General features: G+C 43.7%; 2 protein-coding genes across 8 annotated transcripts in view; one reads left to right on the top strand and one right to left on the bottom strand.

Annotated features, from left to right (window-relative positions):
• lrba (LPS responsive beige-like anchor protein) overlaps nucleotides 1–20317 on the top strand; it is a 160710-nt gene that overhangs the window by 75955 nt on the left and 64438 nt on the right. For 5 of the 7 annotated variants that reach the window (XM_053855600.1, XM_053855604.1, XM_053855599.1 and 2 more), the window contains exons 37-40: nucleotides 8700–8824; nucleotides 9068–9082; nucleotides 14866–15009; nucleotides 16387–16523. In XM_053855600.1, the coding sequence (XP_053711575.1) occupies nucleotides 8700–8824; nucleotides 9068–9082; nucleotides 14866–15009; nucleotides 16387–16523 (421 nt within the window). The remainder of the gene's footprint in view (nucleotides 1–8699; nucleotides 8825–9067; nucleotides 9083–14865; nucleotides 15010–16386; nucleotides 16524–20317) is intronic. The other 2 variants (XM_053855601.1, XM_053855605.1) reach the window with 1 other exon arrangement.
• mab21l2 (mab-21-like 2) lies at nucleotides 17494–19094 on the bottom strand. Its single transcript, XM_053855608.1, has one exon. It carries the CDS (start codon nucleotides 18836–18838, stop codon nucleotides 17759–17761), a length of 1080 nt encoding a protein of 359 aa, XP_053711583.1. The 5' UTR covers nucleotides 18839–19094; the 3' UTR covers nucleotides 17494–17758.

Raw genomic sequence — 20317 nt, 5'->3', positions numbered from 1 at the left:
ATACAGTACAGTGGCTGGGCTGTGAGCAACAGTAACAAAGTGTCATGTTGGAACATATTAACAGCTGATGATCTCCATATGTTAACATGCTACAGCGTTGCTCTGGGGATCTCGGCTCCAACGTACATATGGTGAAACAGTTAACTCGGCAGTTGTGTCATGCGTCAAAGAAGTCAATAAACGTTTTGGAATGATTTGTTGATTAAGTTCAGCGCTGAGTCGCTACAGTTTTATGCAGTTTGACAGCAAAGGCATTTCAGCTCGGTGCGCCATTGTTTTTCTCTCATTCACTATTTAACAAACTGTTTTCATTTATTCATGTCGATCAGATTTAGCATTCATTTGTGTCATAAAACGTGTACTGTCCTTGTGACTTCTTCAGCTCAAGTCATGATCGACTGCTTTTGGTGTTGCTTCTCGTAGTTAGTGGTAGTATCCAGGATTTTCTCCAAATCAAGCATCAGATGCAATATTCACAATGTGCAGTTACTTTTACAAAAAGGGTCTTAAGTGCATCAGCCAAAAATGGAAGCCAAACCACTCCCAAGTGTAAATGATTAAATCCCCTGACTGTTTGTGGTACATATGAAGCAATTCTAATAATTAAGAAGCAACTGGAGCAAATATTTCTAAATTAAGTTTTTGATGTGACCTTTTCCATGTGTATAGCCAAGTGTAACCACAGCGGCCAACTGCTAGTTCTGAAGGACTTGTCATCTCACAATCCATTGTGAGCCATAGTCACCTTTTTCAGTCTTGGTTTACGTCTGTGACTCTGAGATAAAAGTGTTCCTGCGAGAGAGGCACTTGACAAACGCACGGAAAAGCAGAATCCGATGGATTGGCGGTGACTGTAAGAACAAATTGTCTGTCTTCCTGTTGTGGCCGGCCTCTCCTTGAGGGTAAAGCTGAGGAGCTCTGTCATCCACCAGAGACTCAAAGTAATGCTCCCCCACTTTCGCAGAAGCCCTGCCTGCTTCCTGGGCTGAGCCATGTCTGTGCATCTTTGCTGTGGCGACAGGCATTGTTAGACTTTCACACTGCTATGTGCTTGTGAAGAAAGTTTCATTGTGATAGTATCACTTTTATACGAACAGATATTCAATCAAAATGTGTACTCCTGAAAGGTGTGGGCGTCCCTCTCCCTCCCTTTTGCGGTTCCACCTCCGTGCCTGACTGCCCGCACCTCAGCCTGACTGGAGCAGATTTATGACTTTCATGAACCTTAAAGAAAGTATACGGCCGTGGTGACCAAGGTCAAGATAAAAAAGGTGCTGATCGATAACGGAATGAAAAGCCATCGGGGAAGTTTTTAAGGCCTTTTTTCTTCTTTATCCCTGTCGCAATATCTGCACGGTATCGATTGGCAGAGGCCAGTAGTTAGTCAAAGGCTATCTCCTTTGACTAACCCCTTCACGGCGTGTCAGCCCCCACCTCTCTTTCTCTTGATAGATTGGTACGCTCCCAGCCGGTGTAATTACACCACAGCACCAGCAGGTCATTTATTTTGCTACTTTCACCATTTGCCAAAAAATCACCTTTATCTTTGAAATCCAGCGCTTCCCTGCGCATTAAAGAAGGACACATAAAATACTGTTATTCCCGATATAGAGTGCAGAGGAGAGAGCATCATCATTTACTTGTTGGGCTACAGCTTATATCTGTTCTTGAGACGTATTTACTTCTGCTGCTTTATGGCGGAGTTCAAGAGCACCGCGTCTTTGAAAGGATAAGACTGAAAAATATTCCTGTTGGATAATGTCTTTATACAGTAATAACATAATGGTGTAACTGAAACATTTACTTGAATTGGCTCTTCTAATAGCAGATAATTAACCACACATTTGAGACCACAACATAAAATAAATCACAAAACTAGCAGTTTTCTTGAGGTTTTAAAAGCACAAAGTTCTTGTTAGAGATACATAAGTTCAAATCGATTCCTACTCACTCCTATGTCCATCCTGTCCATGGTGTCCCCCCCGCAGGGTTCCAGTTCTATTCCCTACCTCCAGAAGTCATATCCTCCTGGACTTGCAGATTTTAAGGCCTAAAACAATTTTTAAATGGTGATGTAGCCCATGTTATGCACTTGATAAGCCTGACTATAAGGCCTGTGGAATACATGTAGCATTTGCGGAGGAGGGGCTGAACTCAATGACTACATCTTGCCAGACGTTGTGCGCCTCTTTTGCCGCATGATAGAACTGTGAACTCCAGATTTGTCACTGCGTTCAAGATCGTCTGTGAAAGGTAGAGGTCAGAAGATTATTACAATTGGACAGTAATGGCGGAATTATGCACCTCCGGTCCGGACCGCCCTCATTACCTCGCCGCAGTTTTGATAAATGGTTGTGAAAGCGTGTTGTCAGAATCACAGGAAAAATGTGCAGATGGTTCCAGATTCAAGCTCCAATGGTGTGAGACGGCTGCTGCCGCTATGCTTTCATGAGAGATAACGGTGTTTGTAAACAGCCACTGGACAATAGGAATGAATAATACTGTGGTAACGTAGGGTGTTGCTGCCGCCACCTTCGCTTTCTTCAGGAATTGAACACTTCATAACTCTTCGGTTAGCAGCAGGTGAATGCCAGTAGTTGTTCATATATTGGTCTCCCTTCTCTGGTGTCCCCTGCCTCTTGCCCTACACCATTTCCATGTTTTTAAACAGTGGTACAGTGGTGCATTGCTCTGTTGTTTACGCGAGTCACCTCAAAACACACCTGGCTCAGCTATTGAACACCCTGAGACAGGTCATGTCCGAAGTCACAGTCATTTAATGCAGTGCACAACCTTAAAATGTATATTTTTGGCAGACATTGTTTATCGACTAAATGACGTAAACTGCAATGTTTTGAACTAGTAGAACTGGAATGAGTTGTATCTGAGGTCTGTTTGGGCCCTGACTTCTCCACACAAAACACACGCACAATTCAGTGAAGAACAGATGTAGTTAATAGTGGTTTCCTTATGGAGGTACCCTCTTGGATTTGTGTTCCCTTTTTCATTTTGGGGCATGTCAAGGCGTGAAATCTGGGGATATTGTGGTTTTGATTTATTTTTGCATCACGAACAAATTGCTTGTTAACACCACGGTCTTTGATCAGCGTCTACTGTCACCCCTGAAATCTGATATAATTAGCTTGTAATTATTTGTCTTTTTGTCTGTGAATTTACGCCGAGTGTAATGGCCACTAATTGTTAGTCGCACATTAAGCCGGCGGTAATTAGAGGTGCTGCATTTGCATTTAAGTGGTTTGGCCGTGTTGTGCTCGGTGCTGCTCTGAAGCCGCTGGACCCAGGGGAGCGCTTTGATCCTCACAAGCTGCTGATGATACTGAGATGCAATATGGCTTTTTGAAAGCTCTGGGATAAATTGGACTTAATTGGGAGGAGTGGTAACGACGGCGGTGTGAAGGGGAGAGGGGCGAATAATGCAAACCGGAGGATGCCATTTTCTAGTGATGCAATTAGTTTCATATTTCAATGAATAAGTAAAGTGGGCGAGTGGTCATTAATAGTCCCTTATTTATTCATGGTTAACCCCAATGAAAAAAAGAATCGAGTGTCAGCTTGTGTTGTGTTGTGCAGACACACTTTTGTCCTCCACGAACATGCGTTTCTCTTCATAATCCCCAGTCATATATGACCCAAACTTATCATCTTCCCAAAACCTGCGGCCTTTCCTGCGGCCATTGTACCGTTTTTTTGGGGGGGCTAAAGAAATGAGTTGAAAGACCTGTTCGGGTAAATATCGTGAGCAACATTGTAGAAGGTAAATTAACGTACACACATGATTTCCTCTGAGGGAAGGATGCGCATTAGGAAATCGCTTTGGCGAGACTTAATCATGGAGGACCATTTCTCCACCAATGTGTTTGCTGTAGTTTTCATTTTTTAATTTGAGACTGGAGATACCGGTGAGGCGATCACTGCCACGGCTTGACAAAGAGCCGGCACCATCGCAACCAGCGACATGACAAGTCCTCCATCTAGCCCCACTCTGCCGTTACCCCCAAATACATGGTTTATGCAAATGACAGCTGAGTGATTCGCGGGATGGAGGCAATATTTGTGCACTTTGAGGGCTGCCAATAGCACCTGGAATTAATATGGAATCCACTAGGGCTGAGATCATGCTGCGCGCCTGTCCTCATTGACTGAGCCCAAATTAATTTTGTCGAAAGGTTATGAATGGCGGTCTGTGCCAAAGTGCGCCCGCTTGTTGAGAAATATGAAAGCGTTTCCGCGTCCTGCGAGCAACGGTAAAGGTCATGTCATTAGCATATCTTACCATGCTTAGGAAAACACTCGCTGCGATATTACCGCGACTCCTCTGCCAGAGGGGGAGTCAAGTGGAATTTTATGGTTCGCTTATGGAAGTCATTCATTTAAGTGTTGAGGAATTTAAACGTACCAAGACTCGACACAGAGACACTCAATACTCTGATCTAATTTTGATGTCCAAGCCATGTTTTCCTTCATATGACGAATTTTCTTTCATTGTGTGAGATTATATCCCTTTAAAATTTATTTATTTTACTTAAATACATATTTGATGATCCCTAATGCGATTGTTAAAAGCATTTTTTTGCTTGGAAAAAATCCATAAATGTAAAAAAGTAGTTGAAATCACGGTGGAGTCCCTCTGGCTCTGCTCAAGTAGCGTTCCCAGAAAGGTTGTGAGTTAAGCTAGTTTGTGTGCTGTTAGTGGACCTCTGGCCTGTGGAGAAAGTGTCTTCAAAATGTCTTTGAAATGGTTGGAAACTGGGTGAAAATAGTCAGTGAAATCCTACTACATGAGATGCCACAATGGAGTTTCTCTTTTTGCTGCGGAATCGGGAATGCTCCGAAATTTAGGGATTATTTTTTGTGTCATAAACGCTGCCTACATTGGGGGCAATTCTACCATCAGTTTGTGCTGTGCAGTTTGTTTTTGCTATTTTCTTAGACATTCATTCTTTCAATAGTGTGTTTAACGCTTGAAACTCTGAAGTGGAAATTCAACTGTGTGAATTGGATGTTAATCTACCATTAGTTGATCAAATGTGGAAGCATGTCATAAGGCAGAGGTTAATCTCAATTTTGAATTAATTCAATGAATTAAATTCCTCTATTCCACAAATCGAGCCTTCTACATTCTGTCATTGCAAGATCCTACGGTATGTTTGTTTGAATTTCATGGCATTGTGGTGAGAATCTGGTGAGAATCTTCTTCTTGGTGTCTCCGCCTCCTGGGTCGTCTAACCACTGCGACTTAACGAGGACTCGTTCCAGACACCCTTTATGACCAGACTAATTACTAATTACACTAGCGGTCTGCGCGAGCTCAGCACGACACACTCCTTTGTTATTTTAATTGTTGTTCTTCTGAAGAATGGCGCTTCGGTAAATTCTGCCAGAGATGCCCCGGAAGGATGGATGAGTTGTGAATAATGTATCATCTTTGCAGAAGCGCGCTCCGTGTGTGGTGTGGTGTGGGGGGGTTGGGGTGTGTGGGGGGGGGTCGCGTGGCGCCGTGCATCTCCGCTGTTGTTACGGCGGAGCCCTCATCTGGGATTGATGATGAGGTATCTCTCATCCCCGGTCCTGCTCTTCCAGCGGCCCGTCATTAGGGCTCTCATTGTGGCGTGTTCATGGCTGTGCAGGGTGAACGTGACTGGCAGAGGCAGAACCCCCCACCCCACCCCACCCCCCCGTCCCTGCACCCCGTGCCATGACTAATTACTCCAACCGATGCTTCCCCTCCTGATGGATTGTGGTGCATTGTGTGGATTACACAGAGACCCCCTCCCCTCCGCCAGGGGATAAGAGACGGGTGCGTCCTGATTCAGAGCCGGTGCATCATGCGTGGCCTTAATAATTATTTTTATAGATGAATACCGGAGCAGGCAGGATGATGAAGTGGCCATTTGTGTTGCCAGGCTATCACACGCAGACACAGAGCCCCGTCTTTGTCACCGCTGAGAAATCTGCTTCTGCACATACGCGTCCCCTGATGGATCCCCGACTTCATTTCAGCACACACACACACACACTCGACACACAAATTCTCCTCACTGGCTTTCAGGCTCACACTCGTCACACACCTCCATGTGCTGTAAACCAACACACTTGTTTGAAACTAGCACTCAAATATGCACACTTTCACACAAGCTGAGATACTTGACTTGAACAAAACTCTTGCAAAGATAGACAGTTGTGTACGTACAATGTGCACATTGCAAGTAGAGAAACAGCGTTGAGCACGGACATATATATACACACACACACTCATCTCAACACGACCACAAACTATCCGCGCCAAACACAAGCATTCTTTCTCGCACACTACCTCATATACACAGGCTTTAAACGTGAACACACTCTTACACACAAACGCACAAGGAAACAATCCTTCTTTCACAGATGGACAACCGCATTTACACATACACACACACACTCTGACACGCATGTATGTAAACAGGCAGCATATACACAAAACAAATACATGGAGGACATATCCAGACTCACACTGACTTCAGGCTCAGTCTTGCACAAACGTACAGCTGCACATGCCTGTGTACACACAGATCAATACTCTCTCTTTCTCAACACGCAGGCTGTCAGGACAGTAAGCATGCATTCCAACACTCGCACAACAGAGGATCTTAACCAGTTGCACGCGCACCTTTTGCTTTCCAGTACAAGACATAAATGCCCTTCTGCGAGCACATACTTGGGGACACCAGCGTTCCTCCATGAATGCACAGCCACATAAACACACACATATACACTCACTCTCCCGTGTAAAGAATAGATAGCGACATACACACGCGTTTTCAAAGGCACAAAATTCTCATTAGCGGAAACTCACTAGAGCGATGACAAGTTCACTTCTGAAAGCACACACAGTCATCCGTGGCTACGTTTGCCAAGTATTTTTTTTTCCTAAAGACCTTCACCCTGAAATTTAAATTATGTCTTCACTTAAAATGCATGATTTACTCTCGTCCCCCTCAAACCAACGAAGTCGAGATGTGACTGTCCACTGATTTATATTTCCTCAACAACAGCTCCACTTTCAGTTCTGCTCGTAAACAGGCTTTTCTCCGAAAGCTATCATCCCCTTCGCTTTTATTTGTCTGTATGCAGTAGAGCTCCCTGTAAATATCAACGTTTGCTTCAGCCTTTTGCACATATTTTAATTTACAGCGATATAGTCTTTTTTTTTTTTTTACTCAGTTTTCAGGAGTAAAATGATTTAACCTTTAAAGTCCTCGGCTGATCTTCGGTGCCAGACTAGAGATTTGTGAGGAGCCGCCAGCTAAGCCGACGTTCAAGAGCAGCTCCCATAAAGCATGAAGGGGTTCCTGCATTATGCTACTGAAGCCGTAAACTTTGTGAATGTTCAGCAGAGGCGTTGAAAAACAGACTCTTCGGAGTAACCTGTTCACTGACTTTGTTTGGATTGGATCATGAATTAACACGAGATGCATGAGTCATGAATCTATAGCTTTGCGTGTACTGTAGACCCGGGCATCCGGGTTTGCATAAAGAGGGCCACAACTGTTGTACCTGAGTTACCATTTCAGTTAAAACCACTGGAGATCACATAGTGCGATGCAAAGGCTGTCTGAGACAGTAAGAAGCTTATTTCATCTCAGCCTCTTCTTAGGTTTTACAGTACCACACTTTGCTGTGTAGCATTTCCGTTTGACTGAGGGGATCTTCTCTTAAAGTGTCGAGGTTTAAAAAGTTGCAATCATTTGTTTCTTGTCCCATTTCTCATATTTCCTAAAAATGTAATCCAAATCCTTCTGTAAGTTTATCAAGTTATTTTGCACATGGACGGACAGACGGACAAACCACCGCTATTGAAAGCCATATGCCCATATCATCTTCAAAAACATGAGCTAAAAGTGGCTTGAAACGCAACTTCTTGAGTCACTCAAAATCATTTCCCCAATCTTTCAGGTTCCATCCATCATGTTTCATGGTGGAGCCCACAAAATTATGACTTAAAGTTTATACTTGTTTTCATGGCCAGGCTTATGAATCTACATTATGATCACATTTGTCTGATGAATTCACACGTTTCCTGCCTATTAAAGACTGGCTTCCCTAGAAATCCCAAAGATAAGATGGGGAGTTTAATGTACCTTTTTGCGTCTGCCATTTGAACCTAATTAGAAAAAAACTTTTTTGGGGGGAAATGAACCCTTTTCCTCATTCTGTCAGGAGAAAATTGATTTGAAAAATGCGGTGATGCTGTCTGTCCCCCTGTTTGTAGTGGCCCATCCTTACCACGAGCGCTGTGAAAGGTCTCCTGCTGTGCTTGAAATGAGCCTAGAATGCGCGCACGTGCCACAAATGCGTGTGTAAAATGATCATGCTGTCATTTGTGCATTCCGCTGTGATGTTCTTGGATCAAATTCTCAAAGAGGATTTGCAGCAGAAAAAAAAGGCTAAACCTTGACCTCTTTGAAGCAGATACTGTCGCTCGCTTTGATTTACTGATTTAGCGTCTAATCTTGTGTTTAAGCTGCTCTTTCTCAAGAGTGATCAGCGATGTTTAAAAGAAAAAAAAAAAAAAAAAAAAAAGAGCCAAAGACAAAGCTGGCTTTATGTATGCTGCTCGGACCAAGTGCTAATGCTGAGCTGCCATACCATGCTGGCTGGTAATTGCTAACACATGTGCTACCTCTGTCTCGCTGCAGCCGACCAAGGGAGTTCTGGCGCCTGGACTACTGGGAGGACGATTTAAGGCGGCGACGTCGCTTCATCAGGAACCCGTTCGGATCCTCTCACACGGAGGCCACGCTCAAAGCTGCGGCCGAGCACGGTCAGTGTCGCTCACCCTGGACCGAGTCTCGGTGGTGGCCGTAAAAATTAGCCAAGTCATCGCAGTAAAACATTTATTGTGCCGCAAAACACAGTAAAACGACACCCTTCGTACGATGCATGCTGATAATCAACTCTCCTGTCTTGTTAAAAACATTCGCCTCCAGTGTTGTTTCACTCATCAACCTGACTTGGTCAATCGTATTGAAATGCAACTCTCTCTTTTTCCCCGACTGCACAACAGTGGCCGATATCAATGGTAAGTCATTTGTTGCTCTGTACTTGTCGTGTATTTAAGTTCAAACTGATTTATTTATTCCTGATCCAAGTGAAAGCTAATCGATGTGGGCTCTATTAGGTTTTGCTTTTGGTTTTGTTGGGTTTATTTGACAGTGACTGGAGCATGCAAAACTGGTGCACGGTGTGTGATTCAAAGTCATTGGAATCATAATACTTTTCCGTCATAGTCCTGATGATTTGAGAGTGTTTGTGTTTGTCCAAACCAGTTCATTCAATTTGCGCCGAAACACACAGAAGTCATGGTCACCTTGTTTGCAGCTGACCTCAGCTATCACAGTGATATCACCAATGCCAAAGCTCTGTTTATATATATGACCTTTCGTGTCTCATGTGTATGACACGTATATATTTTGCAAATGAACGCTGTGAAACTCATAACTTGAACTTGAACTGGTACCAAATACAGACCTTTAAAATGACCCTGTTTTGTTTACAAAGGCTTCATAACGCCTCTTAGCAGTAAATTGTGCATCAAAATGTATGAATTGTTTGCAGTATTAATTCCTTACTAACCTTATATAAGCAAGTCAAATCACAAACGGGTGTCATTAGAATGTGTGCATTCATCGGCTCATTCAAGGTCTGGTTGTGGGGGCAGCATTTGAAGTAAAGAGGCCCGAACCCCTCCCTTTGGCTGAGTGTAGTGGTGAAAAGGTGGGATCAAACTAATGGTACTGAGGGACAAACATGGCTCCGCACACCTCATTCTCATAGCAAAAAATGAAAGGTGACAAATAAAAAAAGTCAACTTGACCTTTGAAGGTCATGCTTGGCTGGTAAACCGTGCTAATCTCCATCAGATGCCAAGTAAAGGTTTCAATATCTTAAAAAGTGCCAAACACAATCAGAAAAGTCAATGTTTTGGTAAAATAATGCAGAAATCTTCTCAACCTGTCCCAGACATGAAATTATGAATTTAATCCACTAGAATTATCACCCTCAACTGTGGATCCTGGTTGGCTCGGATGAACCAAAAAGAGGTTTTTGCACTGCTACTTGCTGTAGTTCTACATCCACTTATATTTTTAAACATCAGATTTAATTTTGGATTTAGTCCTGAGCTGGTTGAGAAAAGGGTTTTCCAGCCAGAATGGCTGCACTTTCCCACCAGGACAGGTGCAGGTTTGTCAATGAACTTTTGCCGTCACTGCCCCATAAATTCACAGCAACTCTCTGACACTTACATTAACATGAGGCGTCACATTTCTCCACGGAACACTCCGTAATCCCCCTTGTTTCTACAAACCTCCCAGAACACACCGGGGTTTGCAATCATCATCACGTCGGGTGAAGATTTAGCCTATCAATTACTTCTGCTCCCCTAGAAACTGCGACAGCTTCGCTGCTGAAACATCCTCCACCTGCCTCAGAGTGATGTCACAGACCAATGGCAGGTGTGACGGGAGTCAATAAGCAATAAGCGCAGGGATCCCAAAATCTAGAGAGAAACGCAGAAGCAGCTGGTGACCAGGGACATTGACCAGCTGGTGGACTTTCCTATGAGCAAGTGTGTGGGTTTCACTCCAGTGTTGATGTATTCCTTCATTAACATACTTCCACCTTACTTCATAAAAGCTACAACAAGTAAATGAATCACTAGAGTGGCGAATAAAATAACTGTGTCTAGGCTGTTGTATCATGCACACACAGACACACACACACACACACTATTTATATTTTTAGAACATCATTTGCTGTTCTACTACCTCATGATTTATGATGACTATAAACTTAATTTCAGATGCATCATTTCATGCTATCAACGGTCAAGTGTGGTCACTTTTAAAATTTCACCAAAACAACTTTACTTTCAATAAAAACAACTTTAAAAACAGCTGTGTATATACAGTATATTTGTACATATGAAGATTAGGAAAACCTCTTGGTTGCTTCATTTCATCGTCGTCCTTGAGGTGTAGTTAGAAGTGAATGATGGAGTCATTGTAGAGCAGGACGGGTCTGCGAAAGAGGAAAAACCTTCTGGTTGGTAGACTCATGGATATGAGTTCCAGGAATTCACTTTTTCCTTGACTTGTTCAAAGTATTGGTAGCAATTGGAACTGGTAGCAACACACTCATTTTCAACAATTAAAAGTGTCACATTAGTATGAGAACAGCTTAACTGATTTCCTTTGCGGACATTTACATACAATTTACATTTTACTGCGTCAACTTTTTATAGACAATTTCGAATAAGACACTTCCCTGTTGTGCAACAACCCTCATGAAACTTCCTTTTATAGGTGATCTGCTATTCATGTATAAAACGTGAAATATATTTGATCCAATTGATTAAAAAAAAAAAACATGTAAAAAAATGTATGATGAAATCCAAGTGTTGTCAAGTTGAAAGCTTTTAAATCTGTACATGTTTTTAATCACTGAACTGAGTTAACTAAAATATTTTTAGGTCCTTTTGATGACTTAAGTTTCTCGACGACGCCTTTCCTCTCAAATCCAGTGTCCCAACATTCTTACTGCGATCAGCACGAGAGCTCAGGCTGAGCTCTAAAACAAGCCACAGAGGTCATATCTGGCTGTAATTACAATCATCAGAAGGAGAGTCTCACTCATTAGGAACACGGCCAAATCTGCCCTGATCTTTGATCTCTCGTCAAATGCGTGACACGGAGATAGATGACGTCGCGGTATTCCTCTCCACGTTGTTGCGAACACTGCATTGCCTCCGTAGCTTGTTCCGCAGGAGAGTGTGCGAGCGCCTGAGTCGCCTCTTGTGTGTTAGCGGCTGGAAAGAACCATCTTTCCTGGGGATTGATTTGGTCTGGTCCAAAGGCCTGTGTCGCAGAGGTGGCAGAGTAAATACTGGAAGACAAATGTCTCTGTTCTGGTCATCAATACTCTCCTCATGACCACACTCCTGGCTTTGCTCCCGTTAAAAACAAATTTGTTAATTTTGACAATTTAATTGCCGCGACCCTGCCTGCCTGCAGTTGTGTAAGCAGGTAGTTGGAGCGCGCCGACGGAAAACCGGGTCCCCAGAAAAAAATCTTTAACCTGTTTGGATTTTTTTTTTTGACTGGCTCACTATTACAAGAACAGGAGGCTTTTGAGAGGATTTTTTTAAGGTCTTTTCTTTGATGAAGTTGAACTTAATTTTGTTGGTATTTTCTTGTCATTTTGAATTTTTTTTTTTTGTAATAAAAAAATTGCACACACATTTGCCCATACTTCACGAAAACTTCTGTAGAAGGTCATATTACTCTCTGCCTCTCTCTCGCTCTCTCTCTCTCTCTCTTTCTCACACACACACACACACACACACACACACACACACACACGTTTGTGTTGCCATTCCTGTGAGGACATTGTGAGGTTTCTGATTGACCTAATGCTTCCCCAGTCTCTCACCCTTCACCTAACCATCCAAAACACATGGCTCACCTTAACCATGACTCTGAACCAAACTTAAGCCCGATTATAATGACCCAGTTATTTTGAAGTCTTCCTCCTCAAGTTAAGGTTTGGACCTGTGGGGACCAGCAAAACCACACACACGCACGTTTGTCTAACCTTAGTGAGGACCGTCATTGCCATAATGCTTCCCCCAGCCTTTCACCCTAAACCATGGTAAACAAATGACTAACCTTAACATTTATTGTTAACCAAACTAAAACCCAGTTATAATTGTCAAGTTATTTTGAAGTTTTAACCCTCCAGATGAGGCTTCACTGAGCGAGTACTGGCCAATATGTCCTCACTTTGCAAAAATGTCCTCACTCTGTTAGTTAAAACAGACAAAGACTGGTTAAAACTCACAAAGATAGAAGTACAAGTACACATGCACACACATCCAAAACATAGTCTATAACAGAAAAAAAACAATGCTGAAAAACTACAAACAGATGGACAAAAATCACACCCGCAATTGCACACACTATTACACACGACAGACACATGCTCATTCATAACAACCGGCGTCCAAACATGCACAGCCCTTGCTTATTTGATGCGCCACATTTGGAGTAACACACTCAGACAGGAACTCTAATTGGGTACACTGACCTCTAAGAAAACACACACTATGTTAGACCAAAATAAAAAGACAAAAGTGAAGTACCCTCACTGATGCGTAATAAAAATAAATGTACACATCATGGACACTCCACATACACACAAACGGATGAATGTCTCCAGCTTTATGACGTACAACAAGCTCACAAATGCGCTCTGAGACACACACACACACACACACACACACACACACACACACACACACACACACACACACACACACACACACACACACATCTGTGCACTTGCATCAACAACACACACATTCATGTCTACCAGACTGACACACATTCACGAACACCAGCACTCTTACGTCACACGCAGACACACAAACAGTCTGACCACAACCTCAAGGTTGTAAAATCACAGAAGGAAAAAGAGTCTATTTAAAGAAGAAAGAGTCCGCAGCTTGTGAGAGCATTATATCTTTTAATGTAATTGGTGGCTTGGTTGCGTCGGAGCTCTCTGGCCGTCCCACCCAACTGCTGTGCTGACCGGTCATTTCCCAGCCTCAGCGTTTCTCCCAAACAGTTATTCATAACTCATGTTTTGGCAAAGGTTCGGGAGGTTCCGTCAGAAAAATGCGAGTGTTTCGGGGTGACACATTTTCAGGTTTTCAGAGGGGGGCGTGGCTTCTCCGAGCTGGCCTGATAAGTCCCCTGTCCACTCGCCCGGTGTGAACACAATAGCATGTGGTACGTATTAGTGGAGCTGGTAGTAATTTCAGTGCTGCTAACTAAGGAATCCTCCTGGGAGGCTTAATTACAGGAAGACCGGTCCAAATATCAGCGAGCTGCATATTTTCCATGACAAGAGATATTTTTTTTCTCTCTCTCTTAGTCGTTTCAAAGTCTAGAGCGACATGACACAGCTGTGCGTTTTTAGGAAGTGCAACAAGTCTGCCCTCAGGTGACAGGGACCAAAAACCCCTGCATAAATGAGGTGTTTCCTGGATTACAACTGCTAGCATGCCACAGAAGCGGCGCGAGGTCTCACCATCACGCCGGCCGTGTTTGCACAGAGGGAAGACTTGCCAGAGAGTCTGTGCGTCTGTGGATCCCTCGCATGCACCGCTGGGGAATGCGACGCTCTGTAAATGTTTGCAGATTAGAATTTTTCTCAAATGATCCATTCGGAACCTCAAGTTGTCGCTTGGAATCAAAATGGGCAGCGAATCGCTCATTTTGCTTAGGATGTGTTTTGATAATCTTGCCAATGATTTATGGGTTAAGAGCTTGTCACTCTTCTGTTGTTTGGTTTGGCCTTTTGATTTCTCAGTGTGGACGTGATAGAAGATCAGTTCGGATTCTTACCATCAACGTTTCCAATGTTATCTGACAAGGCATTGAATCACTGTTGAATCACTGATGTTTTTTTTTTCTCTCTCTTAATAAATACTATAATCAGATCAATTTATTGATCATAGTTGAATTTCCCCACTGGGGGACAAATGAAGGACATCTAATCTAATATTGAAATCTGCCCCTTGATCTCTAATTTTGTCATGAACATAATGACCAATATTTATATCAAATTTCTCATTGTTCTCTCGGTGAATTTATTCTAAAATGTTTTATGTTATATGGATTTCACCCAAATTACAATTCTGAGATATTTCTGCCTCATTTTTCTGACTAAAAATATTGCCTGTAATTCAGATGTAGTGACAATTCTATTGTGAAATTAAAGCGCTATTTCATCCCCGTGCAGCGTCCGAGGACGACGTCCTCAAAGGCAAGCAGTCCATCAAGGGTCCGGCGCTGGGGAATCAAAACTCTGAAAGCGACGCGCCGCTGGACGGAGATGACGACAATCTGTCCTCCTTGGAAGAGAAGGACCTTGAGAACTTAACAGGTACAGGAGCTATGTCCCTTGTATCTCTTTCATGTCCTTTGCAGCCAGAAGAAAAATCTGTTCTTGAACACTCTTGTTTACATCTGAAGTCCTCACACTGCTTTTTTGGATGCAATCCACTCATGTTGTTGATAGTTTGGCTAAAGATGACCTCATATTTTGTGGTAAAGAGACATTCGTTCTCAGATGGAGAGGATTGAAATGGAGGTATTTTACGACTGGACATATATGAATTGAATGTTTTCACCTCTCCACAGTCCGTCACAGGCTGATAGTCTTCCCATTTGCATTGATCATATTGTCTCTATGGAGATTAAAACCTGTGCTGTTGAATAAGGTCACATTATTTATCTGTTTTTGATGACAACAAAAGGAAACTACACATGCGGCCATGCCTCGCCCCACGGCAGCATGGGAATGCAGGGTGAACCTGAACACAGTGTAGCGTCAACTAATGTGATTTCTTAATTTCATATCTAAATGTTTTGGGACAGTCTTCCCTAAACATTGTTTGGTTTGTGTACTCAGATGAACTAAGAATGCTGCAGCTGAACATTTGGAGAAATGACACAGTTTTACTTTTGTGAGAAACAAGCCTCAATTCACAAAATTCAGCTCATTTTTTTGCAGTGTAAATAAGTCAACACACATTAACCTGTGGGGCTGCAGCAGCTGCTCTGTATTTGTTGTATTGTAATTCACTGTAAATATTCATTTCAAAGCACAATCTGCCTGTGAAAAGTCAAGATCACAAAAGAGCTCATTGATGCTAATGAGTTTCCTGTATGAACCGATCACTGTGACGACATTGTTGACCCACTATTTTGAGTCATGTTTCTGAACCTTTAATTGAATATCATCGTGGATTTTTTTCCCGCTAATCCACTGTTTGATGTGCAAAGCAGGATCAGGCTTCCATGAAAATGAACTGCTTTACATGGATTAAACGCTTAATCTGATCTAATAAAGATGCACTTGTTGTCGTCAGCTGTCTGTTTTAGGTGCGACCGCTTTGAATGAAAACAATGTGGCTCCATGTCCTCCCATGTCGTGTGTCAATTTTAAGGCGCTGCGTGTCGGTTTTGTCCACGCCTGTGATGGAGCAGAGGGAAATCAGCTTCCCTGCTCCCCTGAGCTGCTCGTCTATTGTCGTCATGGCATAAATTAAGATTGATGAGAGATTAGGCTGAGCTGCAGTGGCCAGTGGTAGAGCTTTTTTTACTTCTTTTTTTTAAACTAGCACTTGTGAAGTGTGAATTTTGTTGCATCATATTTTTGTATCTCTCAAGTTACATTTTTTTCATGCAACAAATGCTTTATTCTGATCTCTGCTGGTGCGGTGTGAGATGGTTTGTGAGCTGGTTCTGTGTCCTGCAGGCCCAGTCAGCCTGAGCACCAGCGCCCAGCTGGTGGCTCCGGCCCTGGTGGTCAAGGGGACTCTCTCCGTCACCGCCTCTGAGCTCTACTTCGACGTGGATGAGGAAGATCCTGGCTTCAAAGCCATCGACCCAAAGGTAAGGGATGTTTATAAAAGGTCTTCTCAGTACCAGTATTGATCATGAACAGTCAATGCTGTTGGTTCTTTAAAAAGACCAATCCTGAAAGGGACTTCCATAATTAGTTTTTTTTCTTTAAATATTTATAAAGTAACATTTACAAATGTAAATACATTGTACAAGAATTATTAAAATATATCATTTATAAAAGACAAAAAATACTCTCGTGTTTGTTAATTTATTATAATTTAAAAAGATTATTTTGTTTCATTTTTATAATAATAATGACAATTATAATAATACATGCTGTATAGATATTTGTTTTCGACTTTAAAGTCTTCACTGTTTTTTCTGCTATTTTGGTATCAATTGGAAATGTTTGCGTCAATTAATAGCGACACATTTTTATTTACGCAAAATAGATTCTGACGAAAATAATTATTTGAAGCCGTTGTAATTTCCAAAATTGCATTTGTGAACCCCATTCTACGAAGAATACTTCATTTTCAACGAGGGTAAAGAGTTTTTGTCGCTGACGTTTTTCAAGCGGCTGTCTTGATAAAATATTCACTGTGAAATTGTTCACAACATTTTCACCTTTATCAATATAAGTGTAAGTTTTAACGCTGGCATTGCAGTCGTTGTGTGCGAATTGTTATTTGACATTATTTAATTTTTTTTTCTCCTGCGATATACGACAATCCTGAAAATCTATTATTTTTGCAATATGTTTTTCTTTTTTTTTTAGCCGTGAGCAGTTTTATATCACGATATAATTCAATAGTCATCGTGGTTTGTGTCCGAGAGTGTTATTTATATATATTGGAGGTGTCTGCGCTCAGATCGATTGGTGGTTGTGAGTTAATATTTTTAATAATATAAATTCGAGGTCGACCGTTTAGGAGTGAAAGGTAAATCTGAGCGTTACCTGCCCTCCTCAGACGGCGACCAAAATAAAAAGCGACCTGTTCTCATCTTAAAATAGGTCAAGACACGGGGCCTACTTGTGTCGTTGAATTCGCATCATTTTATTAACATTTCTTCGGTTTAAATCACATACGGAAAAGTTGGCACGCTACATTTTCTCCTCACGTGTGCATAAATAAAAGTTTCTTCACTTGGTGAAAGTGTTGACATGTATCTACCTTCATTTTCTCCGTCTGTGGCCCGATCGCTCCTAAGAAAACAGTGTTTGAGTCTTTTTGTGGTCTTTTCACATTTTCTGTGGAGAGTCAGTGCTTTATCTCCGGAGCTTATAACTTGTCCAGACTTTTTGCGTTCGTGAGGATTTCCCTCGCTAGTCTCCACGTCTGCTTGGCCGCAGCCTCCAGGGCCGAGTGCGGTTTCCCCTGAAACAAGTCCAAGTTGGGCAGAAAGTAGTGGGGGCATCTGCGGCACTGCAGGCAGGAGATGAGCTGCAGCAGGATCCCGTTCAGCCGGTCCCCCAAACACGACTCGTCCCAGTCGGTCTCCCGCGGGTGCTTCTCGCACTCGTACAGCAGCAGCGTCTTCATGTGGTAGTTGTTGAGCGGCTGACCCGGCAGCTCCAGGTGCCGGTCCCGCAGCGTCTTCAGCACCGAGAGGCACTTCTTCCTGCAGCCGGCCATCAGCAGCCGGTTCTCGGCCTCGCTGAACTGCAGCACCCAGGCGTCGCTCTCTGCCGAACTCTGCTTCCCCGTGAGGGAGTAACACTCTTTGGATAAAAGGTTGAATCCCTCCGCCTTCACTTCCGCCACTCGGTTCGGGCCGGGCCACGGGATGTGAGGCATGGGCCACTGAGCGGCACTCCTGGGCCAGATCCCGGTGCACTTGAAGGCGGGGGTGATCTGGACCACGTAGCGCTCCCGGATCCGCAGCTTCACCTCGCTGGTGTCCGCCACCATCTTCACCACGTCTCGGTAGCTGCATTTATCCACGGCTTGGGCCACGAGCGTCTGGAACCGGGACCGGATCTTCCTGGCGGACAAGTAGCCGGACGCCGTGATGAACTCGACCCAGAGCGACATGCTCCTCTTGCGGCCGTCGCTCAGCTTCAGCACCGCACATCCCGGCAGGGAACCGTCGTCCACGAAGTTGAAGACACCCATCTGGTTGAGGTAGAGCACCACCTCGAACTCATTCGGGGAGATGACCTCCATCCCCTCGTAGCGGGCGTCTATCTCGCTCAGGGAGCTGATGAACCGGGGCTCCTGGACCTCCACCTCCTTCAGGACGTCTGAGACCACTTTGCAAACCTCCCTGATGGTCTTGGCGATGGCCGCCTTCCGAGCCTGGCATCGCTCGTTGTAGTACTTGTTGAGCTGGTAGACCAGCTTTGCCTGCGTGGCGATCATGTTCGGGCACAGGTCCGGGCTGAACACCGGAGAGTCGCAGTATGTTGACGGATCCAACGCTTACCGGTGAAGCCAGAGGCGAACACTCCCGAGGAAATCAAAGTTGGCTGCGGCGAGCGGACGACGCGGCGCTACGGCTTCTTCTTATCACCGCCCAGCTCATCTGCGGCTGCGAAACACTCAGGGTCCGGATGGAGCCGCGCTCATCTCGAGTTGCTGCACTTTTTGTCAGCTGAGCGCAGCACTTGTGTACTTTATGAATGGCTCCTCGAGCAGGAGTTAAAAGGGGGCGGGCTTCTCTTCCTGCAATCGTGTGTCGAGCTGTCAGTGGTGGGAGCCAATCACGGCAGCCAGAGTCTGGCGGGTCCCTGCCGGAGCGCGTCAGTCCGCTTCTGCCGCGCGCCGAGCGGATCCCAGCTCCGCAGGCTCGCCACTCGAATCGGAGCGCTTCGTGCCCATGAATAATTGCGCGCTCTCGTGCTTTTTAGCAGCTTTGAAATTCGAGATGCACCTTTTTCAGCATTTAAAACATTTTTCATTTATGTTTGGGAGATTGACGCTTTTAAATGTACTTTTACTGCACATATATTCTTCGTTAAAAACGTGCTCTGCTTTACACACGTTTCGCAGCACACTAAATACTGTGAGGACATCTGGGCTTTACTAACCAAAAAGAAAATGATCTGGGGGTTTCGTGCGCATCTCCCGCCGAACCTGACTCTTATGGACCCCGGGACTGCAGCGCTCTCGGTTGCTCTCTCATAAATACTGGATACATTTTATTTTTGGTGCTTTTTAATACTACGTTTTTATAGTATTTTACCCCAGTAAAACAGATAATATTCGCTTTCGTGTCATTTAACAATTCCTCTCAAACGCGTGAAAATTTTGCTTCGACAAAAATGCGCCCCTTTCATACGTTTTAATTTTCTATTTTATTCGTTTTTCAATTGCAGCCCTGCTTCGCAAGGTCGCATTTCATAGTGAAAAGATTTTGCGTCTACACGCGCACCTGTGCGAAAGGAGCGCCTGTTTTAAATAGGCGCAGTCTTGATTCTTGCGCGCAGACGAAGTGGTCTTGAGCTTTCACCAGTCCGTTGACATTGTTTTGAATTCCCTCACACACATTTTTTTTAAAAAAAGTTACCCCGCGTCCCGTCACATAAGCGCCCCTTTTTTTATTTCGCGGTTCCTCTCCGTCACCCGCGCAGCAGCAGCAGCAGCCTTGTTCTCTCACGAGTCTGCTGCGTGGACACTTAACAATGCCACTATGAAAGCGGGGTGAAATATTAATGCACCACACAGAAGCCTCTTCATGAGGTCATGGTCGTTTCTATGGTCTGGTGTACAATCCAGGTTAATAATTTAATGTATATTTCTAAACTCAACACGCTATAATTTTATATATGAATTGTGTTTATGGTTCATTCCGTAACCAAATTGAACTAAGGAAAGAAATGATGCTCTGTAATGGTGAGA

Source organism: Synchiropus splendidus, chromosome 2 (assembly GCF_027744825.2).
Source record: "Synchiropus splendidus isolate RoL2022-P1 chromosome 2, RoL_Sspl_1.0, whole genome shotgun sequence".
In the NCBI taxonomy this organism is placed as follows: Eukaryota; Metazoa; Chordata; class Actinopteri; order Syngnathiformes; family Callionymidae; genus Synchiropus; species Synchiropus splendidus.
The sequence above is the reverse complement of the archived record's forward strand: the minus strand, read 5'-3'. Positions and strand labels throughout refer to the sequence as shown.

What these genes read in the sequence shown, in the direction of transcription:
- mab21l2 (XM_053855608.1), bottom strand. Translation starts at nt 18,838, where the DNA reads ATGATCGCCACGCAGGCAAAGCTGGTCTACCAGCTCAACAAGTACTAC.